Source organism: Nothoprocta perdicaria, unplaced genomic scaffold (genome assembly GCF_003342845.1).
Source record: "Nothoprocta perdicaria isolate Ctin4 unplaced genomic scaffold, notPer1 scaffold_129, whole genome shotgun sequence".
NCBI classification, from domain to species: domain Eukaryota; kingdom Metazoa; phylum Chordata; class Aves; order Tinamiformes; family Tinamidae; genus Nothoprocta; species Nothoprocta perdicaria.
The window spans coordinates 430,624-451,310 of NW_020454416.1; the positions used below are offsets into that span (position 1 = coordinate 430,624).

General features: G+C 42.8%; 1 protein-coding gene across 1 annotated transcript in view; it reads right to left on the reverse strand.

The window, feature by feature from the left end:
• Window positions 1-20,627, reverse strand: part of STARD9 (StAR related lipid transfer domain containing 9) — an 83,335-nt gene extending 62,708 nt beyond the window's left edge. The window contains exons 1-6 of the mRNA XM_026033458.1: window positions 20,538-20,627; window positions 20,236-20,328; window positions 18,835-18,904; window positions 17,917-18,049; window positions 7,446-7,515; window positions 3,529-3,645 (exon numbers count right to left, since the gene is read on the reverse strand). Of these exons, the coding sequence (XP_025889243.1) occupies window positions 3,529-3,645; window positions 7,446-7,515; window positions 17,917-18,049; window positions 18,835-18,904; window positions 20,236-20,328; window positions 20,538-20,627 (573 nt within the window). The remainder of the gene's footprint in view (window positions 1-3,528; window positions 3,646-7,445; window positions 7,516-17,916; window positions 18,050-18,834; window positions 18,905-20,235; window positions 20,329-20,537) is intronic.
• Window positions 20,628-20,687: the final 60 nt, after the last annotated feature.

Below are 20,687 nucleotides of genomic sequence, written 5' to 3' on the forward strand. Positions count from 1 at the left end.
TGTACAACTACTTCACACTATTAACTTAATTCCTTAGCTGTTTGAAATTATCTTTCCTCTTTTTGCCTCACAAAAATATATTTGAAGTAATTCATGCTGCATCACCAATGAAAACTCTTTTTTTTTTTTTTGTCCTCCAGTAAAGTCTGCCTTGATGCTTACAATTATTCCCTGTAATTCCCAGATCAGTTTTGTGCAAAGCAAACTCGGCAGAGCCGGAAATCGTGACCTTACTCGAACACAAACTGCACACAGCAGCTGTGTTACTGGCAGAAGACACATAAGAGACCTCATGCACTCAGGGAGGTTTCCCTCCCTCCACTGCAACCCATTAAATACTGATCCAATTATTGCACAAAAAGCCTTTTTCTTAAATCCAGCTCTTTTCGTTTCTGTCTTGCTCTGGGTTAGAGGGAGGGGAAAGAGAAAAAAAAAAAAAAAAAAAAAAAAAAGGCGTTGCAAATGGAATGCTCCTGCTCCTCAAATATGGCATGAGAAAATACCATTTACACCCACAGCCGTCTCCATCTCGCTCCTTCCCTCTACATCAAGACCAAGGAAGAACAGAATCAGAATGCAGAATTTTTGAAGAGATTTAAGTCCAAGCTTTATTTTGTTGCAGTCCCAAGAACTAAAAGCATGTGCCAGGGAAGTGATCATGAATTTGCCTTGAGAACTGAGCAGGCAAGTAAAAGCCTGTGCCTTGCATAGGGTGGACAAGCACACGGGTGTCACATCTGTACCTTCGAACAGAACAGCTTCTTTTTCCTTCAGCAGTCAATAAAAACGGGATGGGAGGAGAGGAGAAAGCATAGTTATTTAGGCTCATGGCTGCTTGGAAAAGAAGCTGCAATATTGATGTGCAACTTCTCTCAACTCCCCCAATCCACAGACTAAATCATACCAATATAAAAGCTAACTTAAAGGCCTTATTAAAAATCTTGCATATTAAAACAAATGTACCAGTTCCACCTTCTCTTCGGCTTTTAGATATGCTCTAATAGAAGGCAAGAAAAGTGTGATTTCCTCTTATTCCTTTCCCACCTATTTCTCTTATCCAGTACACAAACCCAGCTGTGCTGAGAAGCATAGATATGATGAAAAGCTATTTCGATACTTTAAAACAAACAAGAAATGAAGAAAAAAAGAAGAAAAAAGCTTATTCAATGTCTTTGTCTTCAGATGCTGTGTGTTTCAGGCACATATTTTGTTATACATGTTTATATATAAGATTAAACATGTATAACATGAATAATGCATCAGTGACATTATATACAGCAGTTTATATATACAGTAGGAACAACGATGACAACATTCTTTTAGTGTCTGTCTCAATATTCATAACTGCACAAGCCTAACTACTATGCCAAATTCAAACAACATCTCAATGGACAAAAGACCCAGGAAAGCAAAAAGGTACTGACAAGTTACAGGAAAGAACAGTGAAAGAAGAGAGATGGGGATCTTCCCAAACATCATTTACTTTTATCTCAGGCTTTCAAAAGAATAAAGTCTGAGGTCTAAAGCAGACCTAGTCTGAAGATAAAAATCTTATGCTCTTGCGGCACAGGAATTAACTTTTAGATTTACAGACTGTATTTCAAGAATAACCAGAGACCTGGATCCTACCAACAGCAACACAAGTTGGCAGAATAAGACACCACCCTGGATGCCCCTGGTGGCACCATTCCCACCCGTCAGTCACGGGCTGTGTCCCCCTTCCCGAGGGGAGCCGATTCCGGCACCTCTGGCACCGGCTGCCTGTAAACAGTCGCTCGCACATCCTGTGGGTCAGGCTGCCCGCAGCAGCGCGGACACAATCACCGGATGGGCAGGATGGCTGGAGGGAAGCAGAGCACGGGAGCCGCGGCCAGTGGCCGTGGGGCGCTCGCTGCTCCTGCCTGTTCCTGCGGTTGTGCCTAGCGCACTGAAGACTTGGAGGGAAGGAGGGAGGCCCAATTTAAGCACTGCTACCATCGCATTGGTTCACAGGACAACTTTAAAGTCTCAAAGTACCTACTTGCTACCTGTGGGGATGAACCTGCCAGCCTAAACCTGCCTGTTAGATTAGGAGATATACCTCAAATGCCATTACATCATTAGCAAACAACGTCTTACCGCCTTACAGGTTAGCAGCCATTTTCACTGGAAAACAAATATACCATGAATTTTTATTACAGGATAATCCCATACGTATCCAATAGCCAAAGTGATGAATTTCCAACATCGCATGTGAAAAACAATCCTGAACACTACACACAGGGAACACTGAACACTACATACAGGGAATGCAATGCAGTGTAGGTAGTTATCTCTGAAATCCAAGGGGATCTGAATAGCCTCAAGGGAACAGTAGTGACATCCAGAAGAAACAGTTAAAATATCCACAGAAGCAGATTTGTGTCATTAAAATCGTTATTTTGGCTAAACACTGGGACTGTCAGGTCACCCCCTATTACCACAATGTCACAGTCTCCACACAACTCAAGAAACTGCCAGGACTTCTGTGCAGAGGACAAGGAGAGGCTGCAGTTCCCTACAGGAGGGCATTCTGCAAAGGTGAGCCTGAAGGTGGACACTTCAGCCTGCTTGTCATCATCCATCAGCTCACCAAGCACCTGTGATAAGAGCTGGCACCACAACCTCCAGGAGATAAAGCAGCCCAAGGTCAGCTCATGAAAGGCAGCATTTAGGGCATGACAGTGTGATCGAGGCTCCTGGGGCTGCTGGCACATCCCTGCAGCCGGGAAGCTCCGGGCAGCACCAAAGAGCTGATTCACAGTGTAGGATCAGGACAATAAACTTTGTTCATCTACAGCCTGAAGGGCTGACAAGTGCACAAAAGCAAGGTAAGACTGCAGCATTCCAGCAGCCCTCTTCTAAGTGAGGTTTAAGATGTGTTTTAGTAGTTCCTCGACTCACGGATAGAGGTAAAAAAGCCAGAAGAAACTTGCTGATGCTGCCAGGCCTTTCAAAGCCCTGGTCCTTCCTAAGTTAGGCACGAAGCGATGCTCAACAGCCCCTCAGGCCCCGTGGCAGCCGTGTCACTGGTGAGCAGCACGGGACCCATAGAGTAGCTCTCAGGCCAGCAAGTTTTCCCTCCCCAGCAGCGTTTGCATTGGGCCATAACACATTGCCTGATAACACACGGCTCTCCAAAGTGCTTGGAAGACCTATCCAGTCTAGCAAGGAGAGAGGGCTAGAAAGCCACCTACACTGACAAAACATCTAGGAAATTGTAGGGCATTTCTCATTCTCCTCAAAGTCCTGAGATCATCTCCAGCCATGACAGCTACCAAAGCTAACGGACCCCAGCAGGGTACCATAAAGACAAACAAGAGCCCTGCAGCACCACTACTTCTGCTCAACTCCAAAGCAGCACTGAGTGCTGAGGTATTACAAACATAACAAAAAATGGAGGCAAAAAGGGAAAGAACGTTTCATCTGCTCTCATTCTTCAATCTCTTTCTGTAGGCAGAAGGACGGGACAGGTTGGGAACAGAGATGTGAAGAAAGGGCATTGCTCACCATTTCCTGAGATGCATACTTGGGGTCTTCAGGATCGACAGACCAGTAGCAGTAATCAAAGCTGAACGCCACTATCTTTTCTCTGGAGTCCCAAGTGCTGTCAGGCCTGCTGTCTGCCTGAAAATGGAAGGAGAGACAGAAATACCCATTTACTTTGAAGCTGATCAAAAAACAAGCATTTTAAAACTAGCAAAAGTTTATTCAGAATATAAACTGTGGAAAAGAAATGCAAAATAGTTCATATTTGTTATTATTTTTACTTTGATTTTCAAGGTGAGAGGGAAGCATCCATAATACTCCTGAAGGGTTTGTGAACTGCAGCTAAAGGCTCTCCAAGTACTGTAATTTCCTGAACCTTCACAACATTACGTTAGGCAGGAAAGCAATATCACCCTTCTATATTTCTTCCATAGTAATGGGTACAAATTGAAACACAGGCAGTTCCAACTCCATATGAGGAAGAACTTCTTTACTGTGTGGGTGACAGATCCCTGGAACAGGCTGCCCAGAGATGTTGTGGAGTCTCCTTCTATGGAGGTTTTCCAAACGCCCCTGGATGCCGCCCTGTGCCCCATGCTCTGGGTGTCCCTGCTGGAGCAGGGGGGTTGGACTGGATGATCTCTAGGGGTCCCTTCCAACCTCAACCATCCTGCAAAACTGAGAAATGACAGAGCGCTGCTCTAGGCAAGTGTTTCTCCAAGTGGGCTGAAATAGAACATTTTTGGGCTTATGGAAACATGGGGGGACACAGCAAAGGAATACCACCATTCAAGCAGTTTAGCCCTTCCACAGGTGACCAAAAATCACAGTTGAGTTCTTCCCCTCATCCCTGTGGGCTGGAAATAAAGCACCTTCTGACAGAAAGCAAAAGGGGGTTATATAGATCAGGAGAGGAAATGGATGAAGAGCTGAAGGTAGCTGGTATTTAATTGCCAGTTTTCCCCAAACAGCTGCACTTGCTTTGGATTTTTTCAATGAGGAATTAATAAGATGATTTCTTATAGCTAGAACCTAAAATTTAAATAATTTGAAAAAGTTATACATGAAAAGTATATTCACAGATAAGCCTTTTTGATAGAGCTATTTAATTATTTTCCCTAGAGACAGGCATACATTCCTTGAAACCTTTGGACTGATACTACCCATCCTTTTTTCCCCCCTCATTATCTGGGAGGGCTTTATTTATCATAAAATATCAATAAAGGATCAGAGTATTAACACCAACCTGTGTGATTTTAAGCTCTTTCGGGTTAGGACAACATCTTTTCAGCTAGCCTAGGCTACCACATATAATTCTGCTCAGAGCCACAAATGGCGACTGAAACATTAGGAGAATCACATAGATCTTCCTTTATAGTCCTGCTCAAGGAGTCTGCAATAAAATAGATAAGCCTGTGGATACACAGGAACTATATATTGCTGTTCATTTAATGAAAGGAAGAAAGCAAGGGGTCATAACATTACAAAGCAATGGGTCATAATACTACAAAAAAAGTGAAAGGATCTATATGTAACACTGATATAGTCCATAACTTTGTTAACAACATTGACACATTCAATATGTAAGGATAAAAAAAGATTCGCTATTAATCAGTACCCAGACAAGCTGCCCCAAACCAGGGCTGGCAGTGCCATTTGTCAGATTAGGGGATAAAAGGCACATGTGCTAACACTGCTATTAGCTACAAATTCTACTGGGAAAATGAATTTACACGCTCATTTAACAACCTTTTTCCAAATCAAGAAAAAGCAAAGTGAAAGAAAAGAGAAATAAATTACAGTTATCCTTGAAAGTAGTTTCAAATATTGAAAACATAATTCTAATTTTGTCACACTGAATTAACTACCCCCAAGATTTCCTTCAGCTACAGCTAACATCCTAATGAGCTTCTTGACTGTGTTTAATATGGAGCAGTTTTTTAGGTTGATACCTTTTTATGCAGTTACCTTTTACTTTTTTATATTTCTCCTGCCCATCAAGAAATGCAGTCACCTAATCATAGAGAAGCTGCACATTTATTAAAGTAAAATATTTTATCATTTTGCCTGATGCAAGTAGACATACAATACACATTCCTTACAAATTTGGAAATAGCTTCTGACTTACAGCTTCTTATTTTTGAAAGCACAATGAACCATTACCCCTAAATGAAACTATGGGAACATCAGGATAGAAATACTTGATCCAGTTTATATCAGTGTATAAGGAATCAGAGACCACATACATTTATCTTGTGCATAAAACAAACTCCCGCTTTACAAGACTTACCAGGAAAAACAACATCCAGCCCCTAAACAGCCCGAGGCCACTTCTTGCACCTCTAGGTCATCCCAGTTAGACAAGTGAACAGCAGCAGAGTCTTTCTCTCTACTCCCACCACCCCCCAAAGCAACCTCTTTAAAAGAGGATTTTCTTCTTTAAAAGCAGCACAGGTTTGATAAGGCTCAGCTGGACCCAATTACCAGCCACGGGGCTGGGGCCTCCACCTGCTCCCTGAGGCCCTCCCAGCTGGGGCCAATAGATGGAGAAACCCAGATCCGCACCTTTGTCTTGGTTCCCAAAGCTTTTCCTAAGAAAATAAAAATGAACAGACAACAATAGAGACAGACAGGAAAAGCTGGAAATCTTTATCATGCATATAAGGAAGTGGGGAAAAATAGGAGTGTTAGCAAATCTTAAACGCTGAAAATACAGCCCTACAAAATTTTTATTTCAATTTCTTTTTTTCTTGGAGAAAACGGCCAGGCTGTTCAGAGTGGTGCTGTGAGAGTCAGGTTTTCTGTCTGACATCTCGCTCGCTATTCCATAGCTTATTTACATCCCTGGATACCCCAGGACAGAAAAAGGTCTCCATGCCCAGAAGTAATCGCTTGCACCTGATCGTGATAAAGAAGTGATCATTACAACTTACTTGCAGACCCAGTTTCTGTGAAAATTTTGGCCTACTGATGGCAATTCCATTGGCACAAGTGCTATTATTCTGATTTTAAACTAGCAAACTCCACAAGAAGCAGTGCCTGAACACCAGTAACAATAAACAATAAAGAGAGGAACCACAGATCACAAACAATACTTTACATACATGAAAGAGATCCCCAAACTGATAGTTTCTCCCCAGCTTATGTCTTTAAGAGAGAATATCCAGTGTCAATGCAAAAAAAAATACATATATACACACTTTTATAATGGAAAAGGGTAAGAAGTCCAAATGAATTCATTCTATCACCACCTGAAATTCCTAGGTTGCTTGCAGATATAAAGAGAAATGAGGTAAGAAATTTAACACATTTGTCTTTACAGAATCTCCACCTACCACAATCTTGTTAAGTCCACAGTTCATTTATTTGCCTTTGAGGCAGAAAAATGTTAGACAATATAAAATTGCTCTATTCCTATTCTGTTAGCTCCTTGGAGCAGCATGGCAGCTGTAAGGAGCCCTAGAGTCTGAAACATGGGGCTGATTCCCACGTAGAGGGGCTGTATTAAGCTTTTTTTTTATAGCTCTCATTAAGCTTTTTCTTATAAATCTTGCCCATTTGCCATGGCCTGAGCTGTAGCTGAACCCACTTTGCTCCATTTCACACAAGTTAGTGGCACTCCGAGTGCAAATAGGAAAGGAGGAGAAGGAAAAACAGGGAGAAAAATATCCAGATGTTGGTTACAGTAAGATAAGTGCAAAATCCTAAACAATTTACTAACATACTTGAATGATGGCTTGCAGCCAGGGTGCAGCAGATTTGATAAATACAAAATGCAGAAAACAAGGATACCACAGCTGAATGCTGTTTTATATAGACATTCCCTGTCTATATAAAACCACTTTTGCTTCAATTCTAAAACTGTGACAATGTTTTCCCTGGATATTGGTCAAGCAAATACGGAAAACTGTGAAACAGAAACAGCACAAAAAGCATACCTTTATATTTCTGACTTTTGCCACTTTGTCGTCAACTTCTACAATCACTCCTCCTCCTTCTGCGCTCTCTCTAGAAACAAAACACATTCAAAAATCCTTTTGAATTATGAAGACACAGAAAAACATATTTCAAAGTCATAAATTCCCGAAATCTGCATTTATTTAAAAAATGCAAATTTAAACAAATTTAACAAATACTCTTGCTTACAAAATACTCTGTGACAGCTTCTTTATTCTGAATAGTTTTCATTAACAAAACTGTCCTGGAATGTAAGATAGTTCCATATGTGCAAAGGATTAATATATACTACCAGAATAAAATTCCTACTGAACACAGTAATCACTGAAATCTACCGCAGCCAGGTTCCATTTCCATAAATGAGCAGCATTGGAAAAATAAATGAAAAAATGTGATTAGAGCAAAAGATTATTTCTGGGCCTGCAGCTTGAAGATCAAAATGCTCTTATTCACAGGCCTACATGAAGATAAATACAGGAAAAGCATTCTTATTCACAGTCCAAGAGGTATTTTGTTTTGGAGAGTACTATGGAAAAAACAAGCAAACAAAAAAAAAAACAATTAAAATACAGTTTGGCAAAATCTCCCTCATTTAAAAGTTATTTTAAAGGTCACAATTTATAAATCAAGAAAGGACATTATGAATTTTCATATATAGCAAAACAGAAATGAGGAAGAAGAGGTCAATGACCTCCTTATCTGACAGCAGAAAGGCAAAGGATCTCTCTAATCCTGAGAAACTTCTACAGTTTATTTTGTACTTTGATAATGCAGAAGCCCTGAAAAACCTTATAAGCTGCAACTTTACTAGAAACCATGGTTCTAATGATGCCTAAAACCTTTGCAAAACTGGAAAAAACGATTTAGAAATAAAATGCACTTCCTCCTTGATACAGCTGTGTCATGATTTGTTTAAAGTTAACCGGAAGGGAAAGACAAGATGAGCTGAGTCTAGGTGTGCAGAGAGCACTTGTTAACCAGGTGGCTTGGTATCATCTTGCCAGTTATAAACTGTGAAGTTGAAACATGACTGGCAGGATTCACAGTCATTCACTATTTATCCATCATTTAATGACTGTCTTTTAGCAGATTTCCTGCCATTTAGGCAAAAATCTATACTCCCCCAGCTACACTCTCCTGTCAGTGACAGCTGACACTAGCAAATGACCTGTTTCAAAACCTCAAGTTTTCAGCCTTCAACAACTCGGAGGAAGTACAGAAACTTCTTGTCATCTAAAAATATATTTATTTTGCAACCCTAAAAGAGAGCTTTAAATCTCCTACATGTCACAAGAAGCCTGACCATCTGCATTGAAATGCCCTTGCCACGGAGAGCTTGCAGCGCCTCGGCCGCTGGGACACCCCGAGCGCGTCCCCAGGCACAAGAGGATGGCTCGGAGCAAACCAGACCTGCACCCGCTCCCCCGGGCCCCTGAGCACCAAGGGAGGCCCGGGGTACCTAAGGGGGAAACTTGCACCAGGCACATTTCATCCGCAAGGGCGCATTTCCTGGATTTGCACAAATAACGAGTTTGGGGACCTCCACGTCCCCATGGAAATCTCTGCCACGTGAGGTAATGGACAAAGCTGACACCTCTGTATTGGATCAGATCAAAGAGATTGAGCATTTTGACAGGCAATTTCACAAGAATTTATAAACAGTGAAAGATGGACAAATCTGGAGGGACCCTGGGTTCCCCTTTCAGGCAGGGGGTCTTGCTTCAGTGGCTCCTACTCTGTTGTCTGTCACTCCTGCCTTTCCTCCTCTCCAGCACAACCTCGGCTGCATCCTTCCTTTCAAGCTGCAGGGCTAATCTGTGCCGTATGCCACTTTTCTACTTATGCAGGGCTTGAACAAAAGCAGGTGGACACAGATGGGGTTATTAAAAAAAAAAAAATACATACCTGATTTCACATTTCAAATCAACAGGCAAGTTCAAAGAATAGGTCACTTCTAAATATTTAAAAGCATAATTTTCCCTTAACCTCACTTCTGAAGCAGCTGAGTGGTTCTGGATGAAGTTTAAACAAAATGAAACAGGGTTATCTAGCCTGAGGCAGGCCTTCATGCAAAGAAGCCTTTTACCCATATGGTTAAAATCTGGTAAAACTTTAGAATACCCTGGCCCGTGAAGCTACTTAATCCCAAATGTAAGACAACCTCAGTAACAACAGGTCAACCCAGCCCCATTATCATCATAATTAAATGAAACTCAAAAGCCCTCAGTCCACCAGTCCCTCCAGACCTACAAATGACTTCATGGAATGGATTTTAGCCACTTGATGTCCTCCCAGGTGAAAAGTATTACCGCAGATTCAAGACAAAAGAAGTTCCTGACATCAGACCTTCACTACGTTAAATTTAAGACACAAAAGCAGTATAAGGGAAGCAACACAAAGCCACCGTGCTGTCTCCTACCCCAGGGTAAGGGTGACTGCTCCCACCCCTGCACAAGCCCCTCTGCTCAGTGCAGCGCCTGGGAGGCTTTCCTCAAGCCTGGCTCCAGATCCACAGGACACTCAACGTACTTCAACCACAGGCTGTTGCTGCAAGGGGCGTTTTCTCTCCTCCTTCTCCTCCAGCACTGGATCTAGCACTGGGCACACGATGAAACCAAAACCCCCTGCTCTACAGACCATAGAACTTCCTGTAAATATGTGTTTATTTCATGCCTCATTCAGGTACAAATCAGAGAATTTTGGAAAAGGAAACTCATTTTTGACAACTAAAGCACAGGAGACAAAGCACATTCACAGCTGCTCTGGACATCCTGACCTTAAATCCAGGTGACAAGCACCACAGAAGGTCTTTCAGCATCATTTTTGTCAGGACATCCTTACAGATGTCCATACCACAATTTGCTGTAGACCAATAAAACAATCCTGATTCCTTAAGAATGGGTGGGTAACTCCACAGATAGGAAAGCTGTATTTACAAATAAAATCAACCCTAAAGTGCACCTCTCCTGTAACAGATTTGATCTCTTCTGCTCAGAGGTCTCGGTGACCTTAATATTTAGTTTCTCCCACCTCCCTTTTCTCCTCCTTTTCTAAACTTCACATTATGTTTGCAAAATGCCTCTCTCCTGCGAAATTAGTTGACGTGAGAAGTTACCTGTACAGTGTTGCAGAAAGACCATTTGATGCTACATGGTGCAGGAAAACACCTGGATCCTCCCAAGATAGCGAAAGTTTTGGGGGAGGCAACGGCAGGGACAGAAGAGTCGCTCGCTACAGCAGCGGGGCTGGCACAGGGGGTGACAGCAGAGAAGGGACAGGAGCCGAGCACCTGTGACAGTCCCACCAAAACACAGTGGGGACCAAAAGAAAATCTCCGCCAAACCAACCCTTGCTGTTGCTGCAACACATCCTTTCTGCCCTGTAGCCCCAGGACACCAAGCCCCTGCAAGACCAGGAGGAAAGGGCTGGCGGAAAGAACCAGGAGACCAAGACCCCGCAGAGGAGCATTTCCACATTTCCAGGTCTTGCTTCCTCTCCCTCAGATGAGTGCAGAGCACAGGAGCACACACAGGATACAACACTGCAGGAAGGAGGGCAGCTCTTTATTTCAGACTTCATAAAATTTGCCCCACTCGTCCTCCACCCTCTCAAATAACAGTCAGGCACTCTCAGAAAAAAAACAGCCTGACTTTTAAGAGCCTGTTTACTTTGAAAACAAGTACATGTAGTAAGACAAAAATAGTGGAGTCATTAGCAGTTGTTGTGTAATAATGAGAAACAGGTCCTACAAATACACACCACCAGATATCCATCAAAATAATCAAGCACACTAAAGCCAGTATTTACTGCTCAACTACATGAGAAAAATAAATACTGACAGAATTTAGTGGCTGTCTACCACAGAACTTTTCAAAATAGCCCTGCAATGTATTCACTGCACAATTATGTTTTCCATGTTTCCCCGTCAATTCCTGTCACCCAGTTATCTCAAAAAACAATCTCAACCTCTTTGGGGCAGATTTTCTGAGTTCTATTAGTCTTCAGAGAGCACTGCCCAAGACTGAATGGAAGCAGGACACATCCGTTTAAAAATCAAGAGGTGTAATGACAAGAACACCAAGGGACTATGCCGTCCTATCAGCAACAAAAACATTGTAGAAATTGCAATATTTTAATTTAATACTACCCAAACTTTGGCCATTTATTTTTAAGCTGTAATAGTTTTACTGCCTGTTTCAAAGAAGCCCAGTAAACATTCCTCCCACCAAATTCAGAACAGATGTTTATAAGTAATTTGAAAATCTATACTGAAGCCAAGTACACAAAGTTCACCAGGACAGCACACTGCTACACCAGACATATGGCTTAAGTCATTTTTTTCAAGGCTGCTCTCAGCTGTATAAAGCTTTCCTTGGCTCTGATAAAAGCTGACATAATTTGATAGTCAAAATCATTTTTCCATCATCCTGGCGAGGTCTCTCCCTATCCTTCTTTGCAGATACTATGCAGAAAAAAAAAAGAAAAAAGGAATATTTGGTGCAGAGATAAGCATCAACATTTGTCAGTACTATAAATAAAGCACTATAATCTAGTGCTACATTATAGCTAGATTGGAGGACTAACATTTTTAGACCAGTAAACAGGTATCAGGCTTTAAATCAGTGACCCAAGCATGAGAAGCGCCCTAGATCCAAGGGAGAAGTTCCTGACAGGAATATACCACCTTCCCAGGGCAGCCCCACAATCTCCAAGCCCTGACGTTGAAGGCCTGGTGCGGATCACTCTGCTTGCAAAGGAACCTGCGCTCTAGTTTTGCAAAATTACGTGCTAACAACGAGAGCATTTCTCAATAGCCTCTCTCACACAGCCAAAAATAACATTACACTTTCATTACCAAAGTCTGATTTTTTTTTTTTTTTTTTTTTTTAAACAGCCCAAGCATTGAATGTCTGGCAATAAACCATAAATGGATTTTACCAGTTCCCAGCTCCTATTTAATACTTGAAAATTATCTACCGCTGTAATCAATTTACACCACCCATTTAAGCTTCCCTACTTTGTTCTGAGGGGGAAAGTATTTAGGCAGAACAAGTACCCACTTAACCACAACATAACATTCTTTTTAAATTTAGAGATTAATAAATATAAAAAAAAAAAAAAAGTATTGGGGTCTTACTGTCATTTTTAAAGGAACGTCACACCAGGGGATATTCAATTTATCCCAGGACAACAGTTTGGGAACAAAAAATACTTTAATCTGTCAGAGAAAGGCTGATGATCTTGGCATTATGAAGAGCACTCACCACAAGCTATTTAAAGTTTAGGCAAAGAAAAAACTTTTGCCTCTTTTTGTTTGTTTGTTTTCATCATACTTGCTTTTTAGCCACTGGGGATTATTTGTGCATAGGAGCTCTCTGTCAAAGAATGCACTGTAAGAGGCACCTACGAGCACTGAACAAAAAGACCACTCTTCATCGTATGCTAAAGAACAAATAGCAGATGTGATTAATTTTTTTTTTATTTAATGAATACTTTAAGCAGAAGGTAGAATTTTATAATCACCCACATTAAGACCACAATCACCCAAATTAAGTTTGTAAATTTTAAGATGTAACACCAAAGTTCATTCACCATTGTGAACTGAATGAACAGAAACAAGGAGCAAGTCAAATCGACAACCACCTGCAAATGACCAGCTAACTCTGATTCTAGTCTTTGCCCAAAGCTTTTCAAAATTTGGAACTTTTAAGATGGAAGGTTGATATTTTTGCCTAGTACTCTAACTTAAAGCACCTCACCCCAGTTAAACTGACATTTTTTGGCAGGAAGAGGCCTTCCTCTTCTTGGAAAGTTTTCATTATTTAAATCTCTACACAGGTTATTTTAAGTATTCCTGTATTTGCCATCTGCCTAAGAAGATATCAGCCTTGGGTAATTTTGGGCAAGCCTAGAAAACAAAGTTCTCCTGCCAGAACGTTCACAGGCAACATCCAGCCACTCCTCCTTTCCTTTCATTGAAAACAGATAGTAATAATCCATCTTGAAAGCTTTTGCTGACCCTCCTTGTGGCCTGGGGAGTAAATGACTTCTGCCTTGGGGCCAACCGCCCCAAGCCTGGTCCCTGCATCCCCACCGCACCCGTTACACCGCTGGAGGTTGAGCAGATGGAATTATTCTGCAATCTCTTCCTATGTTATCCCCTGGTTTCCCACCATCCCCTTTGTACCAACTTCCCCAGCCGCTAAGGAACACTTGGATTAACTGATATCCACAAGAGACCCAACGAAGTCATCACGCTATTGCAAAGAGGCAGACAAATGCTATTGTACGTGCACAGACTGCACAATAAAATACACGGCCAAGGCGAACTCTGCGATACTTTCCATCTCTAGTGAACTCTGCATGACTGGAACAAAAGGGTCCTATGGTTTGGGTAACTTAGTATCATTCCAAGCTGTCACTTAATGTTGATATTCAGCATGTTTGCATTGCTTTTTTTATTTCCGGGGAGCATAATGACAGCATAACTAACCAGTTTAGCACAAACAAAGCTAAGGATGACAGTAAAAAAATACAGAAAAAGAAAACCAAAGACTATCTCCAACACTAACGCAACACTAAGCAATGTAAGGCTAAGCTTAGCTATTTCCATGCTGCAGCACTTATGCTACACCAGCTCATATGGGTATCTCAGCTCAGTGGGTTCTGTTCACAGCTGTGTTATAATCAGATTTATATTAAACATCTGAGTTTTAACAAAACTATGCACAGACCCTTTCAGAAGTCAGTTTTGAGTTAAAGCCAAAACATATTTTCCATTTCTATTATTTCAGAACAGCACTCTTTTCTCCAGCTCTCACCAGTATCTTTGTTCACAAACACCCCTCAAGCAGAGCAACGATTTGGGTGACCGCCTCACCAGCATCGCACTTAAAGTAAAAGTTATAAAGGCTCGAGCAAAATCCATCAACAGGGAAGAACTTAGAAAACACGGCACTGCACAACCGGCTAAGCGACTAGACTCTCACTCTGTGTGTGTGTATATATATACACACACATATATCCATATACATACACATATATATGTGTATATGTATGTTGTTCCGGCTGCCGGTGGTTCGAGGCGCGCCCCCGGCCCGCCGGCGGGATCCCCACGCCGGGCGCGGGACACGCGGGGACCCCGCGCGGGGCTCGCGCTGGGGACGCGGCGGCACCGAGGGAAGCGCTCGCGGCGCCGCCCGGGCCCTCCTGCAGCGCGGGCACCGACCGATGGAGCCTCCGCCGCCACGGCGGGGCCCCTTCCCTTGCCCGGCATGGCAGGGGGGCTCGGCAGGAGGGCAGCGAGGGGAAGCGCCCTTGATTCCCGTTTCCGAGCGGCCCTCCCCAGCTCCCGGGCGCCGTGAGGACGGACGCCGCCCTGCCCGCGCCCGCGCCCCGCCGCGCCCCGCACCTCTTGCTGAGCGGCCGCACCCGCAGGGCCACCTTCACGGTGGCCATGGCCTCGGCTCGGCTCAGGGGCGGCAGCCCGGGCAGCGCCAGCGCCGGCCCCGGCCCCGCGTCGCGCCCCCTGCGCGCGGGGAGGAGCCGCCGCCCCGGCCCGGCCCCGCGGGAGGGCCCCGTGCCCGGCAGCCCTGAGGGAACGCTGGGCCGCTGCCTCGGGAAGCTCCGCAGGGTCTGCTGGGCCTGGGAAAGGGAGCCCCAAAACCTCCACAGAGCTGCGGCTCCTCTCACGTTCAAGCTGTTGCATGGACAGAAGTTACGCGCTTGAGTGGCGGTTCCTACTCCTTTTCTGCCACCGCTGTCACCCAGTTTTAGTGGACTTCTTTTCCCCCATGTTTCCACTTCAAAATAGAAGCACCTTTGTGCCAAGCTCCCCAATTACCATCGTGTTTGCATTCTCCATTCCTTTTTTTTTTTTTTTTTTTTTAACATGATATATAGACGCCTTACAACAGCTTTAATTTACCCACCTAAAGCAGCACTATAAAACAATCCAAGCAAGAGGGAGATTAGCCTGGTCAGTGAGGTACAGGACCTCGATTCCAGAAGCCTGGATTCTGCTCCCTTCTGTATCAGAGAATTAAAAAATAAATAAAATTAAAAAAAAAAAAAAAAAAACCCACAGCTCTTCTGCCTTTGTGGGGAAGATTTTCCTTTCCACACCTGCAATGATTGCACCATATGGAACTTAAGACTGAAATCCTCCATGATTTATGACAGCTGTTCACATAAAGATCTCATCAAAATTTGAAGAGGTCGAGCTCCAGTTTATACTCTTAGATCCTATCTACCAGCAGTCTACTTGACTTAGCCCAACTCATTTGCCTTAACTTCTCAACAGAAGCAGGGAGAAAAATCAGCTATGCTTAAACCCTATAGCAGAGAACAGTTAGGCAGTTAAGACATTACAGCCAAATAATACATTTTACAGGGAAGAATGATGGAATTCTCAGTATTTTCCAACTATTTAATATATGGCAGAGCAACTACAACTAACTTGATCAGAGCGTGCTCAATAGTGAATCAAGTATTTCTTCCTTAATTCTGCTGTTTCTCATCTGTAAAACACAGCTTGCAAAATGCTGCACAGATGCGAACATGCCATTAATCAGATCAACCACAGATAAAGTTGCAGGCTACCGAGACACCTAGTGGTTGCCTTCAAAAATAACAGGCTTAAGATAAAAACCAGCAATCAAGCTGTTGAACATAGGAGTTGAGTTGACAAGAGGAGCTGATGCACGCAGCTATTAAAAAGGAATAAAGCAGTTCCTGTTTGATCATGCCTTGAATGTTAAATTTGAAGGGTCCCAGGCAGCAGTGCTCCTGGATTAGAGATATGCTGCGAGGGGAGTTTCACTAACAGGACTTCTAAAAATACACACATGATGAAGGCTGCAGACTGGAGCAATCAATGTTTTGGCTCAATTAGTCATTTCCACAAAATATGACTTTTATTTAGAGGGAGGCAGGAAAGATAGATCAAGCAAAAGAGACTAAAGACATATTTATCATAAAAATGCAGATGAGTAGAAATTGTATGCATCACTTAGTCCATTCCCTCCTTTTCCAAGAAATCACATCAGTCACAACATTGGCTAACAAAATTAGTTCTCTCTCATTTCTACTGCTTTCAGGGAAAAGTGTTCCAGTTTCACCCAGTGGGTGGTGGTTTGAAATCTCAGATCTAGCTTAGTTTCCATATCAACCTTGTATTGTTTTAATTGCAAGATTTTTGTAATAAAATACAGAAAGACTTCTTAGTAATCTAATTACTTTATTGAAATTTTATTATGACATATAAAATATAGTATTTACAAAAACAAATGTAGCAAATGAACAACCAATACAAAACAAACAACAAAAACACACAACACACAACCTTCATTGAAGGTACAGGTTCTAAGTCTTCTCACTGATTTGCCTTTGTATGAGCTATTGCTCATTGTCCAATTGCATTTTTTTTAAACAGCTAAGAATTGTTATCTGTTCAACTATCACGTAAGAACAGAAAAATAACTAGCTGCAAGGTCCCCGTTGAATTAAGGCACAATTACATTGTTCTGTTCACAGAAGACTACTAAAGGGCAGTTCTTTGAATGTCCATCCTTTCTGCAGAGGAGTTATTTGTCAGGTTAAAGAAAGGCTGAAGTCGAATTCACCAGGACTGCAGATGCTGTCAGAATGTACCTCTTTTTGCACTTCCCTCCATTTCACTATTTGCTCTGTCAGTTCTTCCAAATCTCTCACTAGCATCTCTGTTTTTGTCAGAGCAGTGTCCTGAAAAAGGACAGAGAAGCATTTCATCCCTGCACGTAGCAAGATACAAAACTAGCCCACACACTCAAACAGCACTGAGTTCTCAATGCCAGAAGATGCAGAAAGTTCAGTTCTTCTGCTACTCACCATATTCTTCATTAAGGTGGGTATCTGAGGGACACTTCTCACTGTCTGCAAATGTGTTTCAAGCTTCTCGATGAAGTTCACAGCCTCAGTCAACAACTCTACTATATACCTGTAGTCAAGAATTAACTGTTTGACTCAAAAGCTACGCAAAACACAGGATTGAATACTTAACTCCTATGGCTTTTCTTAATCCTCTCCTCCAGCTTTAATAAAGATCCTGGCCATCTAATTGATTTCTCAACAATTACCACTTTCATTACCCATTTGTATTCTGAGCAAGTCACAGGGAAAGCAAGATGACAAATATAACAACCAATCAAACATTTAATACTCCTCTGGAGATACAACATAAACCTTTGTGAAATCTTCAGAAGACATGACCAAATCACTTTAGGCAAACATTAATGAAGAGACTTAATATCATTTAATAAATTTAACCAATTAATGAACTATTAGTTTTTCAGCTGAGGTTCACAAGCTATTTTTCTCTTCATCCAAAAGTGAATGACAGAACATTAACTTCTACTATCTCCAAGTTGAAACTGATCTGGATTCAGGCAAAACAATTATTTTCCGTATACCTACTTGTGGAAAGGAGCCTCGATAGGCAGGCTGTCTTGACATCTGGGTTTAATGAGCCTTTGTCTGAGAGACCTTTTCTCCTTCAGCACTGCTTCCAAGTGGTTGTTCATATCTTGAAGGATCTGGTACTTCTGGTCTATAAAATAAGATTGCAAACTTGAAACTTTTGGCCTGCTAAAGTGACAGCAGAATTTCTTCTGGAGAGAGGTGTAAAGAAAAAGTCTGATACAAGGCAGTCTGCACTCAAGAAAGATCATTAAGAGCGACTAACATTAGATAAGACTTAACATCAGAGTTATTTTGAAAAAAAAACTCTTAATCATATCTACTTTTTAGATACACAGAACCACCGATAGAACAGCAAAACTAAGATGCCTTTAAGAGTTGAAATCCACTTTTTAATCTGTATCACAGAATTGAAGTACTACAGTGTACACCACTAGCATTATACCAACATTAGCAAGCTAGAAAGTTTTTAGGCATCCAACAAATTGTAGTGGTAAAAGCAAGGGAGAAATACTGAAGAAATAAATCCATGTGCTCCCAAACCACAAAAATAAAGAACTGAGCAATTCTAGGGACATTAAGATGAAGGGAAAACAAACAAACAAATCTATCAAGTTGCCAGAAAAGCAGAGAAGGGACACACAGGCCAAGGGAAGTAAAGCATGATACTGAGGTATCCCTGATGTTCCCCTAACCCTGGGGACAAGAGGGCACAGTGACACACACAACCCCTACTATCACAGGATAAGGTGCCTGTTCTTTATGGGCTAATTAAGCACCTGCCACCTCTAACAAGCTATCCAGTGAGGACAGATGCAATAATTTCTACAAGTGTCATGTAGTCAAATGAGACATTAATCTGCTGATGATGTTACTTAACACTCGTATTTTTTTCTAATGCATAACTGCACTTACTCAAGTAAAAGGGGTGAGTAATGTCTGCAGTCTCCTTCTCCAATTCCAGGATTTCAATTTCCATTTTTTTCTACAATAGTAATGAAAAATCAAATGAAAATATATTTTCAATTAAGAGACTGAGACACTAAGAGACAGACCAAGACATATTTGTGCTCTTTTCAGTAAAACTCTAAAATCATTTTGGGTAAAATTTGTGTTAAAAGAGATAGATCAGGCAATTTATTCTTAAAAACACAGAAGCTTATCAGCCACAAAGCAGTTTTATTGTCTATAGTGTGCTTAAAAAGCCTGCTCCTCCTAGTAAAGGCTTTTTTTTTTTTTTTTTTTTTTTAAAGCTGAGGGATAAGCTCTCGCACAAACCTCTTAATTCTTTTCAACAATAAACTAGTGCAAGAGCAGCAGATACCTTTCTGTGATCCATACTATTATCCAAAGAGCAGGTGCTTCAAAATGATGCCAAAAATCATATTTTTGCATTCCTGATTGAAAGCAGCAAGCAAGAGAAGTAAAAAAAGTAGAGAGAGGCTTAAAGTGATTATTACTTAATGCTGAGGACAGAAAGTCGTGACCCAACAGTAAAACCTGTAAACAACGTGTTGAGCAGGTGTTTCCCCTTGCTATGAGTTTTAAGAAATAAAGAAGAATCATAGCCTGTTTGGAAAAGAATAACTATTGTAGTTAGCTAAAAGATTTGTCATTCTTTAGGCTAGATGGGAGAAGATTGGGGAAAAGACACAAGGGGAGGACATCAGTCCTCTAGGAGCAACAAGGAAAAACTGTTTTCCTCGTTCACTGTGAGAATCTATTCTGTGCATAAAAACATTCAGCAATGAAGGTTAAGCAGCTGCATTACTCACAGCTGAGAACAGTTCCTTCTAGCTGTAGGATGATGCCAGTTGTCTCCTGCTCTCTGAAGAGGTACAAGAGAATTTGTCACACTGCTTTGAAGTTGGGCTAGAGCCCAAATTGCAAAATTTAACAGGCCCAGTTTTCCCACTAGTAGGCAAGGGCTCAGAATACATCATCATAAAATAAAATCCAGCCGCTAACAGTAAATTAGGTAGGAAGTGACCAGGGATAGCTCTTGCTAGCCAAGAAAATGGTTCGCTTGTCTGTAAAGACAGACCTTCATTTTACTGGCAAACAAAGCCTCATATCACACTGCGGTCAAAGGCGCAAACTGCTGTGCCCTTCCAGGTATGCCAAAAGCTTTTATTTAATCATTTTGTTCTTTTTTCTGGGGACGACAACGACGACACAATTCAGCCCAGGGGGTAAAGCCACCAAAGGAGTGGTTGACAGAACAGCCATGAGGCTGGGACCTGTTTCAACGTACGCTGGTGACGGTTGTCACCTCCACGCACAGCACAGAGCCGAGCAGCAGCAGCCGGGCCCTACCTGGTTGAGCTCGGCTTGGAGATTGGCGACCCGCTCCCGCTCCGAGAACTTCACGAAGCACGGGGCTCTGGGACACAGCAGGTCCAGGGTCTCCTGTGGGGGGAAAAGGGCAGAGAAAAGTGCAAACGGCAGCAGGAACCTGGGAGCCTCCCCTCCCGTTCCCTCCCCTCCTCCCGACCGTTACGCCCGGCGCCGCCCCGCCGCGGCGGGGGCCGTTACCGGCCCGGGAGCCGTTACCGGCCCGGGAGCCGTTACCGGCCCGGGAGCCGTTACCGGCCCGGGAGCCGTTACCGCGCCCGCACCTGGCTCACGACGCCCGCCTCCAGGCAGCGCGCCAGCGCGGCGCCCGCCGCCGTGGGCTGCCCCTCGTCCCAGGGGTTGGCGGCGGCCATTTCGTCGCCGGGCTCGAGGGCGGCTGCGGCGGCGGCGTCCCGCTCCCCGCCGCCGTCCCG